We start from the raw sequence: 26,813 nt of genomic DNA, 5'->3' as shown, positions 1-26,813 counted from the left end.
GAACAAGGTCTGTCTGATTGTAGGAACTTCTGGTCACTACGTTTTCCTCTGTAGTTTGAACTCTTTCTCTGTCTCTTTCTACTATTCTACATCTTCTCCAGTGGCTCCATGTGTATCACTGAAACGGAGAAGAATTTAATGAGTTTTATAAGTTTGTCTATTGTGATTTCACCACATTAGCAAGTTTTTAAAAATTACACTATATTATATAGATTTGCCAACTTTGTTTTTCCAGTCAAAAAAATTAAACCAAGTTTTAATCTTCACCTATGTATTTATATATATAACTTATGTATACAATATTTTATATTGTATAAAATTTTTTATACAATATTTTATATTGTATACATAAATTATATATATATATACACACACATATATAAGCATCTTTACTTTTGAAATGCACCACTGTTGATCACATGCCAATTTAAGGAAAGCATTAGGAATAATACAAATCTTTAATAACCAGAAAACTGATGTTCTGATGTCAGGAAAGAATACCACTGCAATAAGTATTCTATATGACTAGCACTGTTATCAATATGAAAAAGTAACATTTTCTTTTTTCTTTTTTTGAGACAGTCTCGCTTTGTCCCTCAAACTGGAGTGCAGTGGGGTGATCTCAGCTCATGCAACCTCTGCCTCCCAGGTTCAAGCGATTCTCCTGCCTCAGCCTCCCAAGTAGCTGGGATTGCCTGGCTAATTTTTTTCATATTTTTAGGAGATACAGGGTTTCGCCATGTTGACCAGGCTGGTTCTTAAATGCTGACCTCGACCTCCCAAGGTGCTGGGATTACAGGTGTGAGCCACCGCCCGGTCACTAGTGCTTTCATAACACTGTATGTCAAGCACTGTGGTAAGCACTTTTAAAACATTAATAAACACTGATTAATGTGGGGAAAAATGTGTTCAGAGGCAATGAGGCAATGTCATGGACTAGGAAGCCATAACTTTTGGCAACTAATAATTCAATTATTATGTTAATGGCTTTGTTTGACCAGACTCTGCACTCTAAGAATTTCATTCAAATGGTTTTATTTTTCCTGTTTATGTGGAAATCAGTATTTACCTTCATATTTTTTAGAATAAACTTCCAACTGAAGGCTCCACAAATAACTCATGAAATACCTTACTACTGCATCATTTTGGTAGTGATGCTTAATTTTCCAAATAGTTAAATTTACCACTTAGCACTGTCCCTTTAATATGCAGGGTTCCTAAGATGTCTAATATAAATCATAAGGTTTGAAACCAACACATGGTTGGATTTTCAAAATAGCCTGAGCCACAGCTGCCACTTTGTGTTAGTATCCAGATTAATAGCTGATACACCAGTTAAAATACAGTGAGCCATCACTAAGATTAATTTTCTCAGTCATTTATCCCAAAGCTTCGTCTAACTTTGGCAGATTTAAAGAAGTAAGCTGAGAGTTCCAATTATTAGTTGCTTTTCATTTTTATTAGGGGCATATAACAACACATTTTAAACATTTTCTTTTTAGAAGGCATGTTTCATCAAAGAAATATTTAAAGGGGACACAGGATACAAAAAGAAACAAGATTGGAATTAAAATAGCATGCCAAAGGTTCCACTTTTTCAAGAACATTATACTTTTTTAGGTAGGGTGACCTAAGTCCCAGTTAAGCCAGGATAGTCTTGGTTTTCCTCTTTTATCCCAGCCTAGTAAGTAACAGATCCCCTTTTATACTTACAAGTATACCATTTAGATGATAAATCATATGGTCACCCAATTTGTATGTCATAAAATAAGGAAATACCTTGTAGTCAGCTCTTATTAAGTAAATTACTCCATAATTTTAACAGAGAAAATTTCTAACTGCTAAGTTTTCAAGTGAAAAAAAAGTGTACAGTTCTCTCAGATAATAAAGTTTTTTTCACTGTTCCCTCTTCTAAAATGCTTGAAATGCATTCATCTTAATTGGTCTAAGTAGAGATAAAATTTTTTAAATCATATCCCTGTTAGCCTGTACAAAGAAAGAAAAAGAAAAAAAGGCAAATGTTTTGGTCCTACCTATCATGCAAGAGACATTCCTGTATTACATCATATCTATTTCACATGATAAGGATTTTTAAATGAGTCATTTCACATAGATATGATCCTGTCTGTCTGGGGTGGTTTTATACTTGTTACATTTTTGCTACATAATGCTCAAATGGAAATTAAAGGAGGGGAAAAAATTAGAGAGTTATCAAACCAACTCATATTTGACATGGAGACAGCCTAATAGCCATCAAAATTAATTTATTCAAAGAAAGTGTTGAAAATATTGATCAAAATTATGTTAACTATCTACAGATTACATTTTTTCATGGTTTCCTTGGACCCATGAACTAAAGCAGAGGTTTCTTTTAATGTTTTTGACCTCAGGACTCCTTTATACTCTTCAAAATGACTGGCAACCCACCTAGAGCTTTAGTTTGTGTGGGTTATATTCATAAACATTTACTAAATTAAGATAATTGTGGATATGCTTTGATACGATACCAAAACGTGATAAGTTATAGTTTCTTCAAGTTTAGTTGCAGTGTAGAATCTTAAAACATACCAAAGAACTTTTTATACTCTACATTCAGATCTGTTGATCTATCTTGAATTTTTAATGGATCTTTCTCCATGCATGACTTTGTAGTAACATGTATACCATAAAAATCCTAGAAGAAAACCTAGGAAATACCCTTCTCGACATTGGCCTTGGCGAAGAATTTTTGGCTAAGTCCCCAAATGTGATTGCAACAAAAACAAAAATTGACCAGTGGGGACCTAATTAAAGGGCTTCTGCACAGCAAAAACTATCAACAGAGTAAACAGACAAACTACAGAATAGGAGAAAATATTTGCAAACTATGCATCCAACAAAGGTCTAATTTCCAGAATTTGTAAGGAATTTAACTCAATATGTAAAAGAAAAAACCCATTAAAAAATGGGCAAAGGACATGAACAGATACTTCTCAAAAGAAGACATACAAGTGACCAACAAATACATGAAAAAATGCTCCACGTTAGTGATCATCAGAGAAATGCAAATCAAAACTGCAATGAGATATCATCTTGTACCAGTCAGAGTATCTATTAATAAAAAGTCAAAAAAACAACAGATGCTGCTAAGGCTGCAGAGAAAAGGGAACACTTACATACTTTTGGTGAGAATGTGAATTAGTTTTGCCACTGTGGAAAGCAGTTTGGAGATTTCTCAAAGAATTTAAAACAGAGCTACCATTCAACCCAGAAATTCCATTACTGGAATTTCCAGACCAGAAATATACCCAACGGAAAATAAATTGTTCTACCTACAAGACACATGCACTCATATGTTCATCACTGTGCTTACTATTCACAATAGCAAAGACATGGAATCAACCTAGGTACACATCAATGGTGAACTGGATTAAGAAAATGGGATACGTATACATCATGGAATACTACACAGACATAAAAAAGAACAAAACCATGTCCTTTGCAGCACCATTAAAAACACATTAATTAATATCACCCCTATCTCCTTAGAAACGTCTTTAAGCATGGCTTGGCAAAGGACATAAGGAAACTTTGGGGAGTAATGGAAAGTTCAGCATCTTGAAGGCAATAATGGTTTCACAGGCATATGGATATACATAAAAACCCATCTAGTTGTATACTTTTAAGTATGTGCAGGTTTTGCATACAAGTTATACCTCATAGAGAATGTGATAGATAAAAACAAACTAGGAGACCAGGCATGGTGGTTCACACCTGTAATCCCAGTACTTTGGGAGGCCAAGGCGAGTGGATGACTTGAGGTCAGGAATTCAAGAACAGCCTGGCAATGTGGTGAAACTCTGTCTCTACTAAAAATACAAAAATTAGCCAGGTACTGTGGTAGGCACCTATAATCCCAGCTACTTGGGAGGCTGAGGCAGGAGAATCACTTGAACCCAGGAGGTGGAGGTTGCAGTGAGCCAAGATTGCACCACTGCACTCCAGCCTGGGCAACACAACAAGACTCCATCTCAAAAAAAAAAAAATATTGGGAAAATGAAGTTCATTAACCTACTGTGTGCTCTGTCAAGCAACTGATAATATATGCGAGTTTTCCAAAATTTCTATTTTTGCTTGAAAGCTTGAATTTTATGATTAGCAGTAAATGATGTTAGTTGTTGTACTCACTGTGACAAGTTTACTTGTTTATCTGCAAGAAAATGCCTGTCAACACCCAAGTATGAAAACGATAGTTTGTCCTTCAATCATTCTTCAAGAAAAAATGGTGTTCCATGGAAGAAAGTGGCTACTTTAGCTCACAGCTTAAACAATCATACAAACACGTTTCTTTGGATCGACCTACTTCAATATGCAACAAAAGTGCCTCATGCATACCTCCCATTTTTGTTACACAGAATATTAAAAATATATATACTCAGAACTTGAGACTAAACACAATTAATAATTTTTACTACTCAGCAAGAACATTCTTATATGAAACTGGCTTTAAAATAATTTTTTTTAGTGGCAATTGTCTAGATTTATACTGGTCATACACAGTTTTACTCACCATTGCTTTTGCATGTAAATGTTAACCCAGTGGAAAAGACAAATAATGTCTTATTATTTTTATAAAAATAGTTTTATCCTCACTGACCCCCTACAAGTATCTAAAGGGCCACCAGGGATCCATGGACCAAATTCTAAGAACGAGTGAATCTAAAGTGTATTTTAAAAGAATTTAAAACCCAGGCCGGGCACGGTGGCTCACGTCTGTAATCCTAGCACTTTGGGAGACCGAGGCAAGAGGACCACTTGAGCCCAGGAGTTTAAGACCAGCCTGGACATAGGGAGACCACATCTCTACAAAAAATAAAAATAAAAAATAAAGTAAAACCCAACAAAAGTATAGCCTTGTAAATGATTAGAATACTAAATCATGTATAAGATAAGCACAATGAGGCACATTTTCCTACTGCAAAAAGCAAATTTAAAAAAAGGAAGACATTCATGCACATATCTACTGCCAATGCCCCTCTCCACTAAGTGAGCATATGGCATTTAAGCAATACACACATTTTCAAATTCAACATTTTCAAATTTTATTATTTATCAAAGGTCCAGGTTTAAGGATTCTAGAAAGCTCAAAACCTTTTTTTCTTAGCTATGCCTTTCACCCAATGAAAAAATTAATTTCCTTCTCCTCTTATGCCTTGCTGCAGCATCAAACAATGGTTACTATCTTCCATAAAGGAGATTGCCATGCCTACATACTAAAATTGGGCAACATCCATCCAGATGTGGGCAACTCATCTCTGCCCTGGCCCCTAAGGGTAAAGGAGCACTGAAGATAAAGATGTCAGAGTCAAAGATGAGGGTCTCCTCAGTCAAAAGGGACTCCAACCTCAGAAGCAAGGCAAAAGGTCTTTTCTTTTTGGCTGAACTACTGCCCTCATATGACTACTAGAAATGCCTGGGTGAACCATGACAAGCCTTTTAAGACTAACAAGCCTTTTAAGACTGATCTAGGCTGTCTGAGTGTCTTAAGGGTGATTCTCAAAAAGCAAGGACATCTGAAGAATAAATTCATTGACTCTACTCACTCAGAATTATCCTTAGTGTTCAGCCCATAAAGTCTGAGCATGATATCCTGTTGTTCTGGCCTATTTAGAATTGGATACGTTCTGACTAAACTACAGCTATATGGCACTAACTTATCTAGAACTCTTTCCTGGTCTATCACCATGTCAACGGAGATCTTTGCTTCTTCCATTTAGTTTATGCTTGGCCCAACCCCATCCTCCTCCCGGCCTCTTATGCTACAGTCTCAAATTAATTAAAGGTCTTATCTTTAGGACTCAGTCCTGTGTTGTTATGTTGAGTATTAAACATCATCTTTTTTTTTTTTAGTGTATGTGCTGCTGAAGCGAGCACAACATCATTCTCTTTTTATCTCACATTTATCTACTCAGTATTACACATTCACTGCCTCAGCATATGTAGCTATGTCCGTCCCCTCACCAACTCCTCATACCCGCAAACCTAGCAACCTCCCACTTCCTCAGCTAACTCAACCATAGGTTCAATCAAAATGTTGTCTATCACTATTAATGCCTCCACCCTGCCTCCCAAGCCATTGCTTCTCTTTCATTGTATCAGGTTGGTGCAAAAGTAATTGTGGTCTTTGCCATTAAAGCAATGAAGTCAATTGCTCCAGAAAGTCTCCTTTCTCTATTAGCTATCGCTCTGCTCCTCAATCTCATCCCATTCAGCTGAATTCTGCTACTCCCCTATCCCCTTACTCTCTTACTAAATGGTAAAATTATAAGCTTCCACTGTGTCCTATCAAATCCCATTATTGTTATAGACAAGCCCTATTCATCTATTCCTCCTCCATTTCTCAGACATAGTCTTTGCTGTCCAGTGATTCTGTATCACTCCTAAGGACTATGTCTTATACTTCTCTGTATCACATGATACCAAAGAGAGAAGTAGGTACATTGTACTTGTTCAATAACATTCATTAATGTTGAATAATAATTATTAAGCAAAGAAACAGTGTTCCCAGAAAATAATTCTGTTTCTACCTCTGCTTGCAGAAGTTATAAATACACTGGACTGCAAACAAACAAACAAAAAATTCTAGACCCTTCCAAATTCCCCACTGCCTCCTGTAAGATATGTCTGACAGCTGAAAGTAAACTAGTCTTTGCAAGCACTAAATTGCTCATCAATCTTACAAAAGGTGTCATTTAGTCAATTACATTCCCAAGGGAAATATAAATGGAACATAGCTGCCTGAGAAAAATTAATTCACCCAACTCGAGTAAGTAGCTCACAGAGAACAGCTTTCATAATCCTAAAATATCTGAACCATATTTCGTTCCTGGTTTTCACCAAAAAGAAGTAGGGTTTTCACTTTTTTATTAATTATTTGAATTTTAACTGATTAGTGCAATGTGGTTTGACAAGTAGGCATAATATCACCCAAAGCTTTCAGCATGAAACAACTAAAACGTACCTTTTCTTATATCTGAAAATATGAATGTTGCCACCATATCCTACCAAATTCTCCTAATACTCCACATAAAGGTATACAATGGCAGAAGATAAAGAGGAAAATGTTCACCATAGAAACGTAAAGCAGGCAACAGCTGGCAGGAGGTACAAACTCAGATGTCCTCAGGAGTCAAGTAGGCAGTATAAAGGTAAACAGATTTGTACAAGAACAACAGGGTAAACAGGATAATAAAAGATAGCTACGCTCAAGGTCACAATGCCTATTACTCCATCCAGGAAATTGTAGTGCCATGCAAGAATGTGAGACCAAGGTGGTAATGTGGGCACCTCTTCTGATTGTTCAGAAGAAGGTGGAAATCCAGATTTAATATAAGATCACACTAGTATCAGCAAGTAATTCGAATTATAAAAAAAGAACAAAAACCCCTGTTCCAATCAAGTACATGTAGGGCTGCTAATCTGTGATTTCTGAGACACAAAGAAAAAGACTGATGGGGTGTAAAAGAAATCCTAGAAAATAATTTCTTATTTATTTATTTATTTATTTATTTATTGAGATTGAGTCTCGCTCTGTCGCCCAGGCTGGAGTGCAGTGGCGTGATCTCGGCTCACTGCAAGCTCTGCCTCCCTGGTTCACGCCATTCTCCTGCCTCAGCGTCCCAAGTAGCTGGGCCTACAGGTGCCTGCCGCTACACCTAGCTAATTTTTTGCATTTTTAATAGAAACGGGGTTTCACCGTGTTTGCCAGGATGGTCTCGGTCTCTTGACCTCGTGATCCGCCCGCCTCGGCCTCCCAAAGTGTTGGGACTACAGGCGTGAGCCACCGTACCCGGCAAGAAAATAATTTCTAAAACTAAATCCCTACTTCATGTGCACTAAAAATGAATAAATTAATGGATAAAATTTAAAATGCATAAAATAGAACTGGATTTATGAGTTTCTCCTGTGTGTATGAGAACCTATATTAATGATCATATCAGGTAAATTAAAAGCCTAAATGGAAAAACAAAAACAAAAAAAACTAAAAGAAAACGTGAATGAATACACATCAAATCTTTGGTTTGAAGATAATTTCATAATGGTCATGATATAAATCACAGAAGAAATTTTCACCTATAATTTGATAAAACTTAACACTTAATATAAAAAATTTCTTGTCCAAAATTAAAAGCAACATAATACTTGGAACATATCTGAAGCCAATACGGCAAACAAAAGGCTAGTATCTTTACTCTCAACTCACATATTGGTAACAGAATTCAGAAGAAGGAATCCTAACTCCTTATGGATAAGGATGATTTGTGGTTACCAGTTCCTAACTCAGTTCAAAGCAACGTATCCTGTGGGACCAGGGCTGAGACAACCACAAAATCCACATGGGCTTCTAAGGGGAAAACATGCACAATAAGACAAGCTTCAAAAAAAACTTAAAAAGCACTAGAGGAAATTGAGGGTCACAGAAGACCAAATACAATAATTCACTCCCAAGGAATCACGGAACTTTTTAAATATGAAAAGAAGTTTTAAAAATGACTATATTGAAATCCTCAAAGACATGACAGAAGAAATAATATTGATGAAGCAAAGAATAGAACATGAAAATACGAAAGTGAATCAACTGGAGGCTGGGCACAGTGGTTCACGCCTATAATCTCTGCACTTTGGGAGGCTGAAGTGGGTGGATTACCTGAGGTCAGGAGTTTGATACCTGCCTGGCCAACATGGCAAAACCCTGTCTCTATTAAAAATATAAAAAAAAATTAGCCAAGCATGGTGGCGTGCACCTGTAGTCCTAGCTACTCAGGAGGCTTAAGGAGGAGAATCACCTAAACCCAACAGGTGGAGGTTGTGGTGAGCCGAAATTGAGCCACTTCATTCCAGCCTTGGGCGACAGAGCAAGACTCTGTCTCAAAAAAAAAAAAAAAAAAGAGTGAATCAACTGGAAACCTTACAAATGCAGCATGTATACTCACTGAGTTTTTTTTAAGATGTCTTAAATGGTATAACAGAGATGGTTAAAGAGAAAATCAGTAACTTGTAATCTAGCACTCTCCAAGAATGTACCATTAACAAAGATAGGAAATATGCAAATCTAATGAGGGCTAAATTATCTCCCCAGAAAAATTCACACATGTACCTACGTACAAAGTTTTACGAACAATATCAGGAAGTTCTCAGTGTCCCTGAGGCCCAACTTCTATCCTAGAACTCTGAATAGTATCTTAAGAACAGAAATCTGTCCCACTATATTAATGTATACCATAAAATGTTGGCTCAAGCCTCAAGAAATTGACATTAAATTTGAGCTAGGATCAAATCAAAGAGAAGCTAAACCAAGGTAAGCCAATTAAATCTGATTGAGAAATAAAACAAAGTATCCCAAATCTAATATTGTTATAAAATATAGGTAAGATTGACAAAATCAATAATTATTTATAAGCAAATGAATTCTAGTGTACATTAAACTTGGTTAATTATAACAATAAATTATCACTTTAGATGCACATATGATTTTAAAGTTTATATTGTCATCGCCAAATGTGACCCACAAAAGCATTTGTAATAAGCAAAAATCATTTTTTAAAACATGGGGATACAAGATTGGCAGAGGGTTTGAAAAAGGCAAAATTGTTTTGAATTAGAAAGTGTAACAGCAATAAAGAAGTTTGATGGAAAGATCTGGAGAAACTACCTCACATAAGGGGAAATTTAAAGACTATCAACTGAAAAAGAGCAATGAAAGCAAAATCTCAGTGGCTTCAACATAGTGATGGGGGGTGGTAGGCTGAACAGAACTGTCCAGTGGTAATTTAGGTAATCTATGATGTAAGCTTCATAATGCCAGTCCTGCAATATTTTCAGCAATATCAACATATTCCTTTTTTTTTTTTTTAACAGGAGTGAGAGAGGTAATGAGGCACTGCATCTCTTATAAGGTTGGCCTTATAAGAGGCCTTATAAGGTTGGCAGAGAAGATAGGGGAAGCCAGCCAAAATCTGTCCTATACAAGAAGTATCTAAATTTTCCATTTACAATGAACCTAAACAGAAATGTTTGGTCCTCATCAAAACTTGGATGGAAGACAGCTCTCTTACAGAGACTCTGAAAACATGAAAATTCTCCTTAAAATAGACTTGAGATGTTTCAGAATATAAAATTCAAACGACATACTGAATATCTTCTGTTTAAAATAGCTGAAGTCTTTGAAAGGTAAAATCAGGACCTCTGAAGATCTCTAATGAAAATTTGGAAGTAAAATTGTGTCTCTTGAACATTTTTTAAATGCTTTAATAAACATCAGTATTAAGATTCTTTCAGGGTGTATACATCCATAGGTATTCTTCCAGCTGATGTGGAGATAAATTACCTTGGTTAAAGACCTTGCAATATTTAGCTACATATACAGACATACCTCAGAGGTGTTATGGGTTAGTTCCAGACTACTGCAATAAAGCAAACATTTCAATAATGCAAGTCACATGAATTTTTTGGTTTCCTAGTACATATAAAATTATGTTTCATTATACTGTAGTCTATTAAATGTGCAATATTATACCTAAAAAATGTACACATTTTACTTTAAATATACTTTATTGCCAAAAATGCTAACGATCATCAGAGCATTAAGCAAGTCATAATCTTTTTGCTGGTGGAGGGTCTTGTCTGTTGATGTTGATGGCTGCTGACTAATCAGGGTAGTACTTGCTGCAGGTTGGAGTGCTTGTGGCAATTTCTTAAAATAAGACAATAATGAAGTTTGCTGCATCAATTGACTCTTCTTTTCATGAAATATTTCTCTGTAGCATGGAATGCAGTTTGATAACATTTTACCCACGGTAAAATTTCTTCAAAACTGGAGCTGATTCTCTCAAACCCTTCAAAGCCACTGTTTTATCAATTAAGTTAATGTAGTATTCTAAATCCTTTGTTGTCATTTCAACAATGTTCAAGGATCTTTACCAAGGTAGATTCCATCTCAAGAAACCACTTATTTTGTTCATTCATAAGAAGCAACTCATCATTCACTAAAGTTTTATCATGAGATTACAGCAATTCAATCCCATCTTCAGGCTTCGCTCCTAATTTTAGTTCTCTTGCTATTTCTTTTTTTGAGACAGAGTCTCGCCCTGTCGCCCAGGTTGGAGTGCAGTGGCGGCAATCTCAGCTCACCGCAAGCTCCGCCTCCCAGGTTCACACCATTCTCCTGCCTCAGCCTCCTGAGTAGCTGGGACCACAGGTGCCCACCACCACGCCTGGCTAATATTTTTTGCAGTTTTAGTAGAGATGGGGTTTCACAGTGTTAGCCAGGATGGTCTCGATCTCCCGACCTGTGATCTGCCCACCTCGGCCTCCCAAAGTGCTGGAATTACAGGCGTGAGCCCCCATGCCTGGCCATTCTCTTGCTATTTCTATCACATCTGCAGTTACTTCCTCCAACGAAGTCTTGAGCCTCTTCTCAAAGTCATCCATGAGAGCTGGAATCAACTTCTTCCTAACTCCTGTTAGTGTTGCTATTTTGACTTCCTGCTATGAATCACAGCGTTCTTAATGACATCTAGAATGGCGAATCTTTTCCAGAAGGTTTTCAATTTGCTTTGTTCATATCTATCAGAATAATCACTATTCATGGCAGCTATAGCCTTACAAAAATATTTCTTAAATAATAAGCCTTGAAAGTCTAAATTACTCCTTGATCCACCAGCTGTAGAATGGACATTGTGTTAGCAGGCATGAAAATAACACTAAACTCCTTGTACATTTCCATGCGAGTTCTTCGGAGACAAGGTGCACTGTCAATGAGCAGTAATCATTTGAAAAGAATCTTTTTTTTTTCTGAACAGTAGTTAAAATATTCAGTAACTCATGCTATTAACAGATGTGCTGTCATCCAGGCTCTGTTGTTCCATTTATAAAGTACAGACAGAGTGAATTTAGAATAATTCTTAAGGTCCCTAGGATTTTTGGAATGGACAATGAGCACTGGCTTCAACTTAAAAGTCACCAGCTGCATTAGCCCCTCACAAGAGAGTCGGCCTGTTCTTTGAAAAACTTTGAAGTCAGACATTGACTTCTCTTCTGTAGCTATGAAAATCCTAGATGCCATCTTCTTCCAACAGAAGGCTATTTTGTCTACGTTGAAAATCTGTTGTTTTGAGCAGCCACCTTCATCAACGACCTTGGCTAGATCTTCTGGATAACTGGCTGCAGCTTCTGTATCAGCACTTGCTGCTTCACCATGCACTTTTATGTTATGGAGACAGCTTCTCTCCTTAAACCTCACGAACCAGTCTCTGCTGGTTTCCAACTTTTCTTCTGCACCTTGCTTACCTTTCACAGAATTGAAGAGAGGTGGGGCCTTGCACTGGATCAGGCTTTGGCTTAAGGGAATGTTGTGGTTGGTTTGATCTTCTATCCAGACCACTAAAACTTTTTCCATTTATCAGCAATAAGGCTAATTCACTTTCTTTTGATTTGTGTGTTCACTGGAATAGCACTTTTAATTTCCTTTAAGAACTTTTCCTTGGCATTCACAACTTGGCTAACTGGTACAAGAAGCCTAGCTTTTGGATTATTTCAGCTTTCGACATGCCTTCCTTACTAGGCTTAATCATTTCTAGCTTTTTTTTTTTTTCTTGCATGTCCTTCCAATGTATCATTTCTAGCTTTTGATTTAAGGTAAGGGATGTACGACTCTTCGTAGGGGAATGGCTGTTTGGTGGAGCAGTCAGAACACACACATTTATCAATCTGGTTTGCTATCTTATATGAATACAATTCATATGGTGGCACCCCAAAACAATAATGATAATAACATTAAAGATCACTGATCACCATAACAGATATAATAACAATGAAGTCTAAAATATTGTGAGAATTACCAAAATGTAATTGACACAAAAAGAGCACATGCTGTTAGAAAAAATGGCTCAGAAAGACAGCTGATACGGGGTTGCTACAAACCTTCGATTTGTTAAAAATAAATAAATAAACTGTCTTTTTAAGGCAATATCTGTGAAGCACAATAAAGCAAAACACAATAAAACAAGGTATGCCTGTATTTGTCTTCTTTGAGTATTTTCATGTTACTTTAAAAGTATATAAATCAGGTTGTCTTGAAGCTCACAATTTTAAAAGAATAGTCTCTGGTTTGAAATAATAAATCTGAATCACAACAGAGCTGGCTCTTTTGAAATACATTCACATTGCAAAAAGTGGAGAATAGCTCTATTCTGGATGAAAGATCCCCATAAGTGTACACACTTTCCACCTGGAAACGCAGTTTTATATGAGTCTGTCTCATCTCATGCCATCTAACAGATGCATTTACATATGAATCTCTGCTTCCCCTCAAAACATCTTTCTTAGGGAAGAAATTGAAGTTTTCAATTTTTGCAGGTCACCTACATTTTCTCTTCTCAAGGTGAAAGTTTCTGGCTGGGGTCATTCTATTCCTAATTACAAGCAGCAAATACAAAAATGCCTGGTGTGGAAAGCCATGGAGGCCTTCCCTGGAGAAAATGCTTTCTTCATGTTCATGAAATAAAATTAAATTGAAATGATTTCTAAATCAGTATTTCCAGACTTCATTATAATTATATTTAAAGCCAGAAGTATAAAAACTATGGGTAGTAAATTCTTAACTGATCAATATAAATACTAAAAATGCTCTAGAAAATTTTCAGTGTATCATTGTCAAAACATAATATTTAGGAAAGTATATCATTGAGAAAACATATACAACTAAGTTTAAATATTTGCCAAGATAAAAGTGATGCCAAAAAAATTAAAAATAAAGATAATAAATAACTTTTAAACAACACTCACCAATCACAATGGAAGATTCACAGTGATAATAACCATTACTTTGTTTTTTCTTCAGCATGGAACAAAGATCTATGCGATATAATATTTCTTCTCCAAATCTGTGACTGATAAACTTTTCATATAAATCAGGATCTATTTTTTTCACTCCCTTGAAATGAAAAAACAAATAAATCAATCAATCATTTCACCCAGGCAGCCAGTTCATAATTACATCACTTTCCTAGAACCTGATCATTACATCTTAGAATAAAGTACACCATTGTCTACTGGCACTTGAAAATGCATATACAACAATAAAATTGTTGTAAAGTTGTTTTTCAAGTCTCCCTGTCTAGAACGAGTTGTATTTAAAAACCATCAATAAAAAGTATTAGGTTTAAATTTGGCAGTTTTCAGAACTTCATACATTTTAAGTTCCAGAAATAATAAAGTATACTGAGTTAAAATTTTGAGATACCAAGGAAAGACTAATCATGGACAACAAAAATGGAGAAATGGATAATTTTTTTTTTAAATGCAGTCACTCTGTCACCCAGGCTGGCGTGCAGTGACACGATCTCGGTTCACTGCAACCTCCGTCTCCCGGGTTCAAGCGATTCTCCTCCCTCAGGCCCCTGAGTAGCTGCGACTACAGGCGTGTGTCACCACACCCAGATAATTTTTTGTATTTTTAGTAGAGACGAGGTTTCACTGTGTTAGCCAGGATGATCTTGATCTCCGGACCTTGTGATCCGCCCACCTCGGCCTCCCAAAGAGCTGGGATTACAGAGGTGAGCCACCGTGCCCAGCAAAATGGATAAATTTTTTAAAAGTAAGGTAGGAAAAAAAATACTATAAATCTTTAAAAAGTAAGGTGGATCTTAACATTTTATAGTGGAAAAATGTTCTAATTAGATGGATGTAATTTTTAAATTCCTTATGTAAGAATCATCTGAAAGACAATTAAAGAGGACTTGAATTAGAGCAGGGAGGTCAGTGGATCTTACAAGTTCTTCTCTATCTGCTCCTCCTTACTTTCAGTGTATTTTCTTAGCAGAAACAGTTGGTTGTTGAAAAATTACAGCGGGATGGCCTTGGTACCTCTGTAGTTTCCCCAAACATGGGAAAGAATATATCTGCCTCTGCTATACTCTACAATGGCCCTGCAACTCAGCCTCAGAGTCCCAAAACACAGTCCATAAGATTAAGGTAATTAGAATACATATTTTCTCTTTTCAATGACAAAAACTTAATTAGAAAATTAGTTAATGAAAAAAATTATAAAAGCAAAAAAATTAAATCACTACAAACTGCTACTGCTATAGTTTATGTGTTTAGTTTTTCCTATGCAAATACAAAGTACATTTTTTCTCTTCTATAGAATGTGGTTGTTCCCTGAGTACTATTTGATAACCAGCTTTATATTGTCAGTAAATATGCCATGTCAGTAAATAATATACAGATGTGCCAAATATTTTTCTCCATAGTACTTCATTGCATGAAAGTCTCATAATTTATTCATCCAATTATTTACTGTTGGACATTTAAGTCGATCTTAATTTTTAATATCATATTAAACATATTTCTATTGATGTATGTTTTTGCTCAATGTCTAAAACTGGACTCCTAATCTCTCCCCCTTACCTCAAAGGGTTATGTGGACTAAGTAAGTTAATTTATAAAAGTGCTTAAAACAATGAAATTATATATAAACACACACATACACACAGCCATTATCATTAGTGAAATTTATGTAATAATTTCATTTGAGATAAGATTTCAAGAATAAAAAACATTCTGAGTAAATGGAAAATGACCAACCATGCTTGTCTTCTAAATGCTTGTATGTGTGTGTGGGTGAGGGGGTGTGGAGGTTGGAGACAGTCATTCCTTTAGACTGGAGAGAAGACTGGCAATAACATAGCAGACAAATAAGAACCTTCAATTTTCAAGAAACCAATGCCAGTACTCACTAGCCACTATTGCTATAATCTTCACTTCCGTTTTGTAAAATGTCATTTTTTTAAAGAAATAAAACATGAGATTGACTCTCGTCTTCTAGGCTTATTAATTTAATTTCAGCAAAAAGTAAATGCCAACTGTTTTGTAAGAATTTTTCACAGATGACTTCCAACATGAGTCTTTAGGACTTAATTTTTACTAGCAAGTGAAACGGAATTAATTGCTTAACTCATAATTTACAGAGAGAGCTATGGTTCAAAAAGGCATGAGAGGCACTGAAATTATATGCCCTGATCAGAAAAATCTTCTGTAATAAACAACCTAGAAATAGCTAAGCCTCTGCATTGTCTGATATATATTACAATTTCAATATGATCTTCATTCTCTGGAGAAATTTTTTGTTTGGCAATATATTTCTTTTCTGATAAAATTTATCTGAATTGATTTCACCATCCAGCTGCAGCAGGTGGTGTTTTCTTTCATAGTAAAAAAAAAGGAAGACTATGATTCTGAGAAAATAAATGGGACTTCAAAAGTGGATCATTTAGGGTAAGACTAAGAAGGGCCCTGTTTTCTGAATGAATCCACTGGGATGGCAAAATAGTTTCAGAAGCATTATCCTCCCAGATTGTATTTTAAAGCTAAAAAGGCTGGGTGGTGGCATTATTTTCAAGCTGTGGACCCCCCAAATTATTTTCTGCTTCCCTTCGTCATAGGCCAGACCCTTCGTCATAGGCTAGACCCAAGGCACTATTACTTAACTATCAAAGGAGGTATACAATGTTAGGAGGGTTCAAAAGATATCGTGAGAATTGTTAAATTTGACCTATAAAGGCTAAGAGTTGGGATTATTTCACATGTAGAAGAAAAATATGTGAGGTATCTTTAACAAATCATGCTACGGGTGTTGCAACCCTGGAATTTTGAATATGATTGGAGATGGTCTAGTACTTAGAAGGTTATATTTGCCTTGAACCTAACAGGGACAAGGTATATTTTTAAAGGCTTCATATTTATAATTGTACCCAGTATAAGTGACATTTCAATTATGCAACATAACATTAGAAGAGAAAATAGGATATTAAGTATGGAATATCAGACTTTGAAACAATAAATTAGCGACAAGAAACGTCAAACAGAAAAAAGTTTTCAAGACTATCTTAATTAATCACTAGAAATGACTGAAGTTTTAACTTTTCTTTAGCCTAGTTTCAGTCACAGTTTAGGAAAAATTATCAGTGATGTTCAAAGACACTTGATAACCTTTGATACAATGTACCGTGAAACAGGAATTTCGTTCTTGGTTGTAACTTGGCACTCAAACAGTCCACTCCAGAGAAAATGCCACCGAAAGCACGATGAATATTTTTAGAATCATCTGATGGCTCAATCTGATAAGTAATGGAAATTATTTACTCAGGAGGCATTCACCATATCATTTACATTTAGCTAAATGATGTGCACAATTTAATATGTACCAAAGAGGGCTCAGACTTATATTACTATGCCTCTGACTCTATTTTTAACACAGGAAGTAGACAGACGGTCACAAAAATATAGAAATTCACATTTGTTAATTTCAAAGTGAAAATCATTTAAGATTCTAAAAAATAAGATACATTTATTCATCTTTAATTCCTATGACAAACTTTTTGTCATCAGAATAATGGAAATTAATATTAAGAAGATTGAAACTTTATTGTAATAGAAGATAATTTCTTATTGTTACTTGTTATGACAATCACAACTTCCATGATGAAAATATAAACAAGCTTCCTATAAGACAAAGAAATCATTTGTCCTACTGATAATAAGCTTGGCATTCCTGGATCTCTGCTATGTTTTCCAATAGTTTATTGCTGTCATACAAGTAGCTATAAAAGACATATATATTTCCTGTGATAATGACGTGACAACAAAATTAAGAATGTGATTTAAGAGGCAAACTCGCTTTCCATTTTGGGCATTGTCTGGTTAAAGAAGAATCGTAATCTCTTATGCTTATTTTTGTAAGTGGCAAAAAGTTACATTTGTTTAATGTTATATTGGTTAAGAAACTGAAATCACTTTTAGTGATCACTGCCCCAGTGAAAATGTACATACCGGCAATTCAAAGTTATGAAAACATTGTATATCGGCATGGGGCTTATCCCTGGCAAATCTTAAAGTTCTTCATGACTCCTTCACCTCTTTGTATAACTCCAATTTTTGCTGTTATTTGCAGTATTTTCATTTTCACCATCTTCCTGATACAGAACACTTGGTTACCTCCTTGCCAGCTGCAGCCTTCGCTCGGCGGCAGCTTTCCCTCTGCTCCTCTGAGTCAGGAGGAGGCTCAGTTCCACCCCAATCTGTTCTTGACAGGGAGGGAAAGAGATGAGGAGCTTCACTGCACCAACCAATGGGCTCCGGAATAGCATGGTGATTTTAGATCGTGTCCAGCACCCAGGGTGAGAACGGTCTTGCAGCCTTCCCATCTTCTCCTCTGACCATACTGGGCCAGTCTATGTGGCTGGGCTCTGCTTTGGTCCCCTGGTCGAATGTGCCTGTTTCCTGTCTTGCTGAGGCCCTGACACCCCACCTACTGCCTGTCAGTTAGTTTACAGAAGGAAATGTAAGGAGTGATGAAAAATGGAAAAGTCAACAGTACTTTATGTGGCCCAATTACTGTGGCCCAATCTGAAAAAAAAAAGATGCCTGCTATCATCTGTATTATAGTAACAGAAAATACAAAGCATTTACTATGTACAGGCACTGTTCTAAGAACTTTTCTGAACTCATTTAATAACCACCTATTATCCACAGATAGGAAAACTAAATCACAGAGAAATGAGGTCACTTACCAAAAGACACAGCTAGTAAGAGATAGAGCTTAGATATAGATTCAGAATAAATAGAGAATACAATATATTGAAAAGAAGAGCAGAATAATAATTTCAAGCCCTCCATTATTTACTTTAAAATATTAAAATTCTAAGAATATTTATCATTCTTAAGATATAATCATATACATGATCATATTTCCAAAACCAATGTCAAAATTACTTTGGGAATCTCTAGCATTCTAAAATACCTGGCCTTAATATAGTGCATGAATATTAATAAATCAAGTGATATGTATAGGTCATAGTAAATTAATAAGAAAGCATTCATCTACTTATACATAGAAAAAATTATCTAAATAATCCAGCCTGTAAAAAGAATGCTTCTTATACTGTTGATATTCCAAATAATCAGGTAAAATACTGGTACAGATGGTCTGAGTTTTCTGGACCAGCTATTTATGTCCATATATAATACTTCTCAATTCTTAATTTTGTTTTATGCTAAAGCATCTATTCGGTTCACCATGGGATTTTTTTAGGCAAGCCATCTCCCCACTCCTATATTTATAAACTTCCTTTTAGCATTCCAGCCTGGTTTAATGTTCAGGCTTTATGGAAAGAAAAAGCAGAAACTTAGTATTTTAACTAACATTTACAGTAGTACACCTTTCAGTAAGTAGTAAGTAGAAACACAACTGCTAGAGCCATACATTTTAAATCTACTGTTGACACCTCCTTTTACCTGTCCTAAAACTTTAAGAAGCACTGGATGCTCCTCGGTGGCATCAAGTGGCTAGGAAAGCAGACACAGAGGGAAGATAACACAATTCCTAATAACAGAAGTCATGTCACAAAAGCCATCAAGAGAAAATGCTGTATTGCCTCCTGGTCCTAACGTGTCATTCCAGGAGGTGCTGGCATCAAACAGACCAGAGGAAGAAACATGGCTTTGGTCCACAAACATTTGGTTCATTTATACTGACTAAGGCCATGTTAACCAGAGAGAGAACAACAGGTCATTGGCACCCAAAAAGTTCTCAAGGTTGCAGGCTCAGTACAACAAGCGCAGTCCTGGAACACTGCAATGCCTTTATTTACAACACAGTCTGTTTCCATGTAAGCTCATTCTTTGTCTACTTAGCCAACCTCAATTCTTTCTTCTCAAGTCCTCCTCCTCCTCATTTCCGGCAGGAGAGACCATATGCTGTTTGGCCACATAACTGTTTGTTATACTTGCATGTGGCTTTTCTCAGTATAATGAAACAAAGAAGGGGCTCAAAAAATGAGGCATCCAAGAACGATTCCTATATGCTCAGTCTCAGCTGAGCATTCAACTCCCTTTCATCAAACTCCAGCTGTGTTCTTGGCTTAGAACAGTCTTGTGATCACTCGAATGTAAACAAGCTACAGCCTCCTCCTCCTTCCTATCATCTGTTTTCCTAATGTTTTGCTCTTTGGTACATGTTCTCCTGAATTTACCAACTTAACCATTTATTTCTATATATCAAAAATAAAACAAAATCACCCACATACACTTACAACTTAATCTATTATGTTTCCTTGTTTCAGTACAATAGCTTTTTCCTTCTAATACATACTTTCTAACATTAAGTAATTAATGCCAGTAAGCCACTGGTATAAAAAATTCTCAAGACCTCAACAATGAAGCAGGAGAGTGGGGCTGTTTGCTAGAAAATCATTCAGAAATAAGTTCACAGAAAAATCCTAACTTTAACTTGCCCCATAACACTGGCCTGTGTGTTGCAACATACTTATATGGTGACAGAAGGTGTTGTGCTTTTATAGCTTAGAGATCAAAAGTATGGAACCACTCACCTCGATGTTATCAACAGATAGAACTTCAGGCCTAACTGTACCTCAGGTACCATTCAAATGAGAGTTAAATACTGTCCCTAGACAGTGTAGAAGAGACTGTACACTCTCAAAATATTTTAAATGCATCCACAGACATCACTAGTTGTAGTCTTGTAACTTTAAACAAGAAAGATCTAAAGCATTTTCCCAGATCCTCCTGCTCCATGTACCTAGTACCTTCTACTTTTCTAACTTTCTTATGAACTACTCAATTTCCTGGACCCTTTTCCCATCAACATTCTTCCTTCTCACTTTTCTCCCCCTCATTCTAACCCCCAACATCATTCTCAATAGGACACCTTACTTAACCTAACTCAGCCTCTTACTCTGCCTAACTACCCAGAAGTATTCCCTGAATACTACTTAGGAAAGATGCCCCTGTCTAACAGAGGAAGGGCTCAACAACTAAATATTACAAGAACTGGGTGAAGAAATGGGAAAGAAATAGTGGCATTGTGATCTACATTGACACTCCTATAGATTAGGAAATGGAACAAGGAAGAAAGGTGCTCAATGATACAAGCCTTTCACCTTATTTGGTTTGAAACTGTTCCCTGGACATCATAACAGATATAAGGGAGTCTAATAGGAAAAATAACAATAGCTGAATATGGAACAGTCATTAAACATATGACCCAAGAATCATGTGTAGCCCTTAAACCAAAAATGAATGTTTCTCTCCAGATAGAGTAAGAAATGTAAACAAAGACTTTCTAAGTATGACACAAATGGCTATGTAAAATAATGTTTTATATAACATTCAACAGGAACCTTGCCCACATTTTTAATTGTGAAATTTTTTACTTTAAAATACAGATCGTCCCTGACTTAGGATGATTCAACATACGTTATTTCAACTTCATGACATGTGAAAGCAACATGCATTCGGTAGAACCCATACTTCTAGTACTAATACAACCATTGTTTTTCCACTTTCAGTGCAATATTCAATAAATTGCATGAGATATGCAACACTTTACTATAAAATGGGTTTTGTGTTAGATGATTTTGTCCAATTGTAGGCTAATATAAGTGTTCTGAGCACATTTAGGTAGGCTAGGCTAGGCTATCAGGTTTGATAAGGTAAATGTATTAAATGCATTTTTAACTTATAATGTGTTCAACTTATGATGGGTTTATCAGAATGTAACCCTATCATAAATTGAGGAACATCTGCATAGAATTATAGGGATTACATAAATTTTCTAATGCACTCAGAGTCAGCCTGTATCTATAAACATTAGATTTGCTTTTTAAAAGTACAGTTAAAATAGGCATCAGACCAGTCAGTAATTTCCACACAGTCTTTTCTTTTAGACATTTCAAAAATTAAAAAGAATATTTTCCAATTTTTGAGAAGCACTTCAAGACTAATTTAAAAAGCAGTGAGTGTAGTAGGAAAAGCAAACATTGACAAAAGACAAGGAATTGGTATCTTAAGATAATAGAATGCAAAAAAATTATATACACTGGCATATTCCCCTTTTGCTATACCCACTAGGTGCTACCATTGCGTACACAGACCCCAGAAAGCTAAACAAGCCAAACGACACTATCCTTTCCATGTCCATCACATACCCACTTTGTACATCTTAGGTACCTGCCAATAGGGATATATGTGTGACGGAAAAGTTACCACCTGTTGAGAAGTATGTTTGATGTGATTTCCCTATCCATTCAGCTTATTCCCAGGTGACCACTCCCTGGTAAATTAAATTTGAGAGATATTTGGGCTGGTAGTCCAAGAGCACACAGTTTACCATTTTCTGATTGTCAGGGTAGGTCAGGGAGGGTGAAGAGCAAGGTGGGATCCGAGGGGGCCAAGTCAAACACATGGGATGTGTAAGATTAGGGAGGGGCTGTTGCCAAAGGTGCAGGATCACTACAGGGAGTCACATGGAACATTCTCCCAGGTAATGAATGGCCAATAAAAATCCCACAGTAGTAGTGCTGGAGACCAAACCAGAAAATACTGTGAAAGAAATGTTCTGTTCTAAATAAAGTCACACATCAAATTATTATAATCAGATCCAGCTGTGGGGAAGGCAACAGCCAAGGAAGGAAGAGAGGTAGTTTCATACTCTGGTCTTCAGCTTTGGGACAGTATAAAGATACAGTTGCATTAAAAGGCCTTAAAGATGGATCTCCAAAATGGTGTCACAAACCTGGCCAACAGTTACATATATTGCCATCAGTAGGGTTTAGAGACAGAACACCTCCTGTAGGAACCAAACTGGAATTCCTGTAGTCAAGGGTGGCTAGTCCCTAAGATGATACGAGGAATAAGTGTTGTTAGGTCCTCAACTACAGATAAAGTGAGGCTTGGCCCCGGCAAAAAGGCCAATAACCTTTTTGCCTTTTTAATTTATTAGAGTAACCAACTGAAAGAGAACTGAATTGGTTTAGTAATTTGAAGAACTAGTATTATTCTATTTTTAAGGTATCTTTCCTTGAGACAGTAAGATTCTGATGGTCAAAATAAACCAGCTCGTATGTAGAAATGGAAGTATAATTCCGATACAAACTAGTTATGGTTTTGGATTGCAACCTTAATTCCCTCTCATATCTGAGTCTCTCAAGAAAAATATAGCTTTACCTTCTTTCACTACGCAGTTAATTATTTTAATAAGAGCTGGTTGGCCAATCTTTTCAGTGACAGAAAATCTTCTTGCCATCCAAATAATTCCAGCTGGTTTGCTTTTATGTGATCATTTGAGTGGGTCAGTAATTAGCTATTGTCACTTACTAAACAAGGTAAATAGTTCCGCATCAACACAATTTTGGAATAAAATCTTAGGTTTTCTTGACCATATATTCTATTTTTCTTTACCCATAATCAATCCACTGTGGGGTTTGCCAGTTTCTTATATTTTCATGATGTTCCACTTTGTCCTTGACTAAGAAAATGAAATTAATTACCAGTTTCAAAATGTCTAAAAATGACTCGCTGAGAAAAACATTTTTCCCATAACTAATGGTAATCTTTGAGATAGAATTTTTATATTTAATATAATTAAGGCAAACACATGCAATTTTAATTAACTTGAATACTCTGATACTGCATCTTTTAACACAAGTTCTAAAACTCTGTTTCTTCAATTATACTTAAATCAGAAGTTTATCAGGCTGGGCGCACTGAATCACACTTGTAATCCCAGCACTTTGGGAGGCCGTGGCGGGTGGATCACGAGGTCAGGAGATCCAGACCATCCTGACTAACACTGTGAAACCCCATCTCTATTAAAAATACAAAAAATTAGCCGGGCGTGGTGGTGGGCGCCTGTAGTCCCAGCTACTCAGGAAGCTGAGGCAGAAGAATGGCGTGAACCCAGGAAGCAGAACTTGCAAAGAGCTGAGATCGCGCCACTGCACTCCAGTCTGGGAGTCAGAGCAAGACTTGTCTCCAAATAAATAAATTAAATAAATTAAATAAAAAACAGAAGCTTATCTGTAGATGCAACTGCTAGAAAATAAATGTGTACACAGAATCTATGTGTTTAACGACAAAAAAAAAAAAAAATCACTAAAGCCGGAATTATCAAATCAGCATTTTCTAAACCTGTTCTACCAAATACTAGGGCTACAAAACAGTCTGTGGAAAAAGGACTTGTTGGTCAAATGCATTTGGTTGGGAAACAACGCTGAGTGAACTATATTTACTGCCCCTCCTGTGGTGTCCCTTCCTGGAAGCAAATTATATATCCTGTTATGTTACACTCAGAAGGGACTATGTGACTTGCTTTGGCCAATAAAATATGATCAGAAATTACGTGTGTCACTTCTTAGCAAAAGCTTTAAGAATCAGCATGTTCACCAACTCTCTTTCCTTCTGCCAGAAGAGCAGAAAAGTCCTAGATGGAGGCTGCCCAGCCACGGTACTGAGTAAAGACAGTGTGGAGCAGAGCCAGAGGATCCATGAACATGGGCAAAAAAAAAAAAAAAGAATCTCTGTTGTTGTAAGCTCTTGAGATTCACAATAAGCATTTGCATTTCAGACAACCTAAGAAGTTCTGACATAAAGAGTTAGATTAACTTTACTTCACCCATTATTGCTAACATTCATTGGATCACAGATCCCGCCCTGCCTCACATAAAACCCTGAGAGATGTTCAGAAAGAAAAACCTCAGAAAATGCTATTGAAGATACTTGCTTCAAATCTCCATTTCACTCTGAAGATTTAACATTAGGTTCACCAGTCATTTCTTCTAGGGTTTTCGAAGTTGTCAAAATCTCTAACAGAATCAAGATCAACCAGGAATCATTTGTAATCCTGACTTCAGTCAATTTCTAGAATTTCCCATAAAATAATTTAGCATTCTGTTTACTCTTTCTCAAATTTTAAAGATATATAAAGTACTGAAAGATTCCAAATGAATGTTAAGCAGGTTTACCTTTGTAAACATCATTTCCAATTGTTAAACAATTGTAAACTTGTTTTTTTCAATGTACAGAAATAGACAACAGCATAAAGTTGAAAAAATACATTAGAAACACAAGTGAAAGCACTTGTTATAAATAGTGCTCTTTAACATACAGTAGATGACAGGGTTGACTAATGTAATCTAGAGTATCTCAGAAGAAATTACAATTCTATCTCCTGAGAACTCACTGAATTTTTAGTGTTAAAAAGCCATTAAAACAAAGAGATTTGCTGTTCAATGCACTTGGAAATATGAAAAGTGACTCAAAAACAACTAAAAACTGTGAGTAATTAAGCCATTTGACACAGGGAGATTCAAAAATAGTTTACAGAACTGATCTGCTTTATCTTGCACCAAAGATATTTTTAAAGTTTTGTCTGGAATAATCAAGGTTCACTGAATATCCAGGGCATCTACAAATGCCCTCTTTGAGGGATGAAGGAAGGAAGTGGCAGGGTAGTCTTTGGGCTTCTCTGTGCCTCTTCTTTGTTAGAATGAAGGAGGATTCTTTAAAATGTAGAGCCCTGTGAAAGCTTGCCTAGTCTGTCTCCCAGGTCAGGAGGGCCTCTACCACCAGCCCTTACACATAATTTGGTATTGACAGGATTTCTCTACCTCTCAGTTCCACTAAAGATGTAGTATGTGGCTGGGTGCAGTGGCTCACATCGGTAATCCCAGTAATCCCAACACTTTGGGAGGCCAAGGTGTGAGGATTGTTTAAGGCCAGGAGTTCCAGACCAGCCTGGGCAACATAGCAACACCTCATTTCTAGAAAAAAAAATTTTTTTTTTAATTAGCCAGGCATGGTGTGCACACCTGTAGTCCCAGCTACTCAGGAGGCTGAGGCAGGAGGATCATTTGAGCCTAGGATTTGGAGGCTGTGATGAGCTATGATTATGCCATGAACTCTAGGCCTGGGTAACCAAGTGAGATCCCAGTTCTTTAGAAAAAAAAAAGATGTGTAGAGTGTTTTTCCCATTGTCCTTGTTGCTCCATCTGGCTTCTAGGAGGACAAGTGGAAAGACTCAGATCTAAATTGCCACTATCTTCCTATCGGTACTTGAAGACCTTTCTTCTTTCTGTCTTTCTCCTTCCATGCAGACAAGAAAGCCAATATGAGGTTAGAAATATACGTATCTGTGTGAAGCCAAATTAAGCAATTTGGTCAAAGTGTTTATCTTATAGACATTTCAGGATAGCACAGGTGTCAAGAGTCCTTCTTGTACAACAAGTCAATAGAGATCGAGAGAGGTTAGGTGATTTTTCCAGGACTAAATAACAGGGCTAAAACAGGAAAGCTCATGCTCCTTTAAATTTACTACAGGGATTCCTTTAAGAAGGAATAGTCTTCATGCTCCTGAGTTTAAAAATGGTTTATAAAAGCTCACTGTCATGCAGACCCCCAAAAGTGAGTGGCAGTCAAATTATACCAGGCCCAGTTAAAATCTTCAAAAAATATGCAGCGATAGATATAGATAGATAGATAGATAGATAGATAGATAGATAGATAGATAAATAGATAGATAGATAGATAGATGGAAGTAAATAACGGTACTGAGTGAAGAAAGATGACATCAGGGCTCACAGTTAGGGAAGGATGCAGAGTAAGGCTGAGTTCAGCCAACCTAATATAGAAATTTTTCATCACAATTTTGGTTCTGTATATTCAATCACCAAACAATTCAGGAACTGGAATCTCCTCTTAATGGTAGCATTAGAACAAAATTTTCATCCATAGGCTCTCTGTTTCCATTCCTACCAATAACTGTCCTATATCCTCTTCTCCACTCCCCTCAACATCATCTTCATCAGGTCCAATGATCACCCTTCAGCCCTTACTTTTTGCATATTGAATTCTGCCCTCAAAACAAACCACTCAAGTCACTAACAATTTTCAAAGATCATTTCTTTCATTCTAAAGTACTC

At 36.4% G+C, this 26,813-nt stretch overlaps 1 protein-coding gene across 3 annotated transcripts in view; it reads right to left on the bottom strand.

The window, feature by feature from the left end:
- AKAP7 (A-kinase anchoring protein 7) overlaps positions 1 to 26,813 on the bottom strand; it is a 145,717-nt gene that overhangs the window by 45,342 nt on the left and 73,562 nt on the right. For 2 of the 3 annotated variants that reach the window (XM_023230668.2, XM_023230664.2), the window contains exon 7: positions 13,825 to 13,972. In XM_023230668.2, the coding sequence (XP_023086436.2) occupies positions 13,825 to 13,972 (148 nt within the window). Of the gene's footprint in view, positions 1 to 13,824; positions 13,973 to 26,813 lie in introns of those variants that run through there. The other variant, XM_023230665.2, reaches the window with a different exon arrangement.

This window comes from Piliocolobus tephrosceles, chromosome 5 (genome assembly GCF_002776525.5).
Source record: "Piliocolobus tephrosceles isolate RC106 chromosome 5, ASM277652v3, whole genome shotgun sequence".
NCBI classification, from domain to species: Eukaryota; Metazoa; Chordata; class Mammalia; order Primates; family Cercopithecidae; genus Piliocolobus; species Piliocolobus tephrosceles.
The sequence above is the reverse complement of the archived record's forward strand: the minus strand, read 5'-3'. Positions and strand labels throughout refer to the sequence as shown.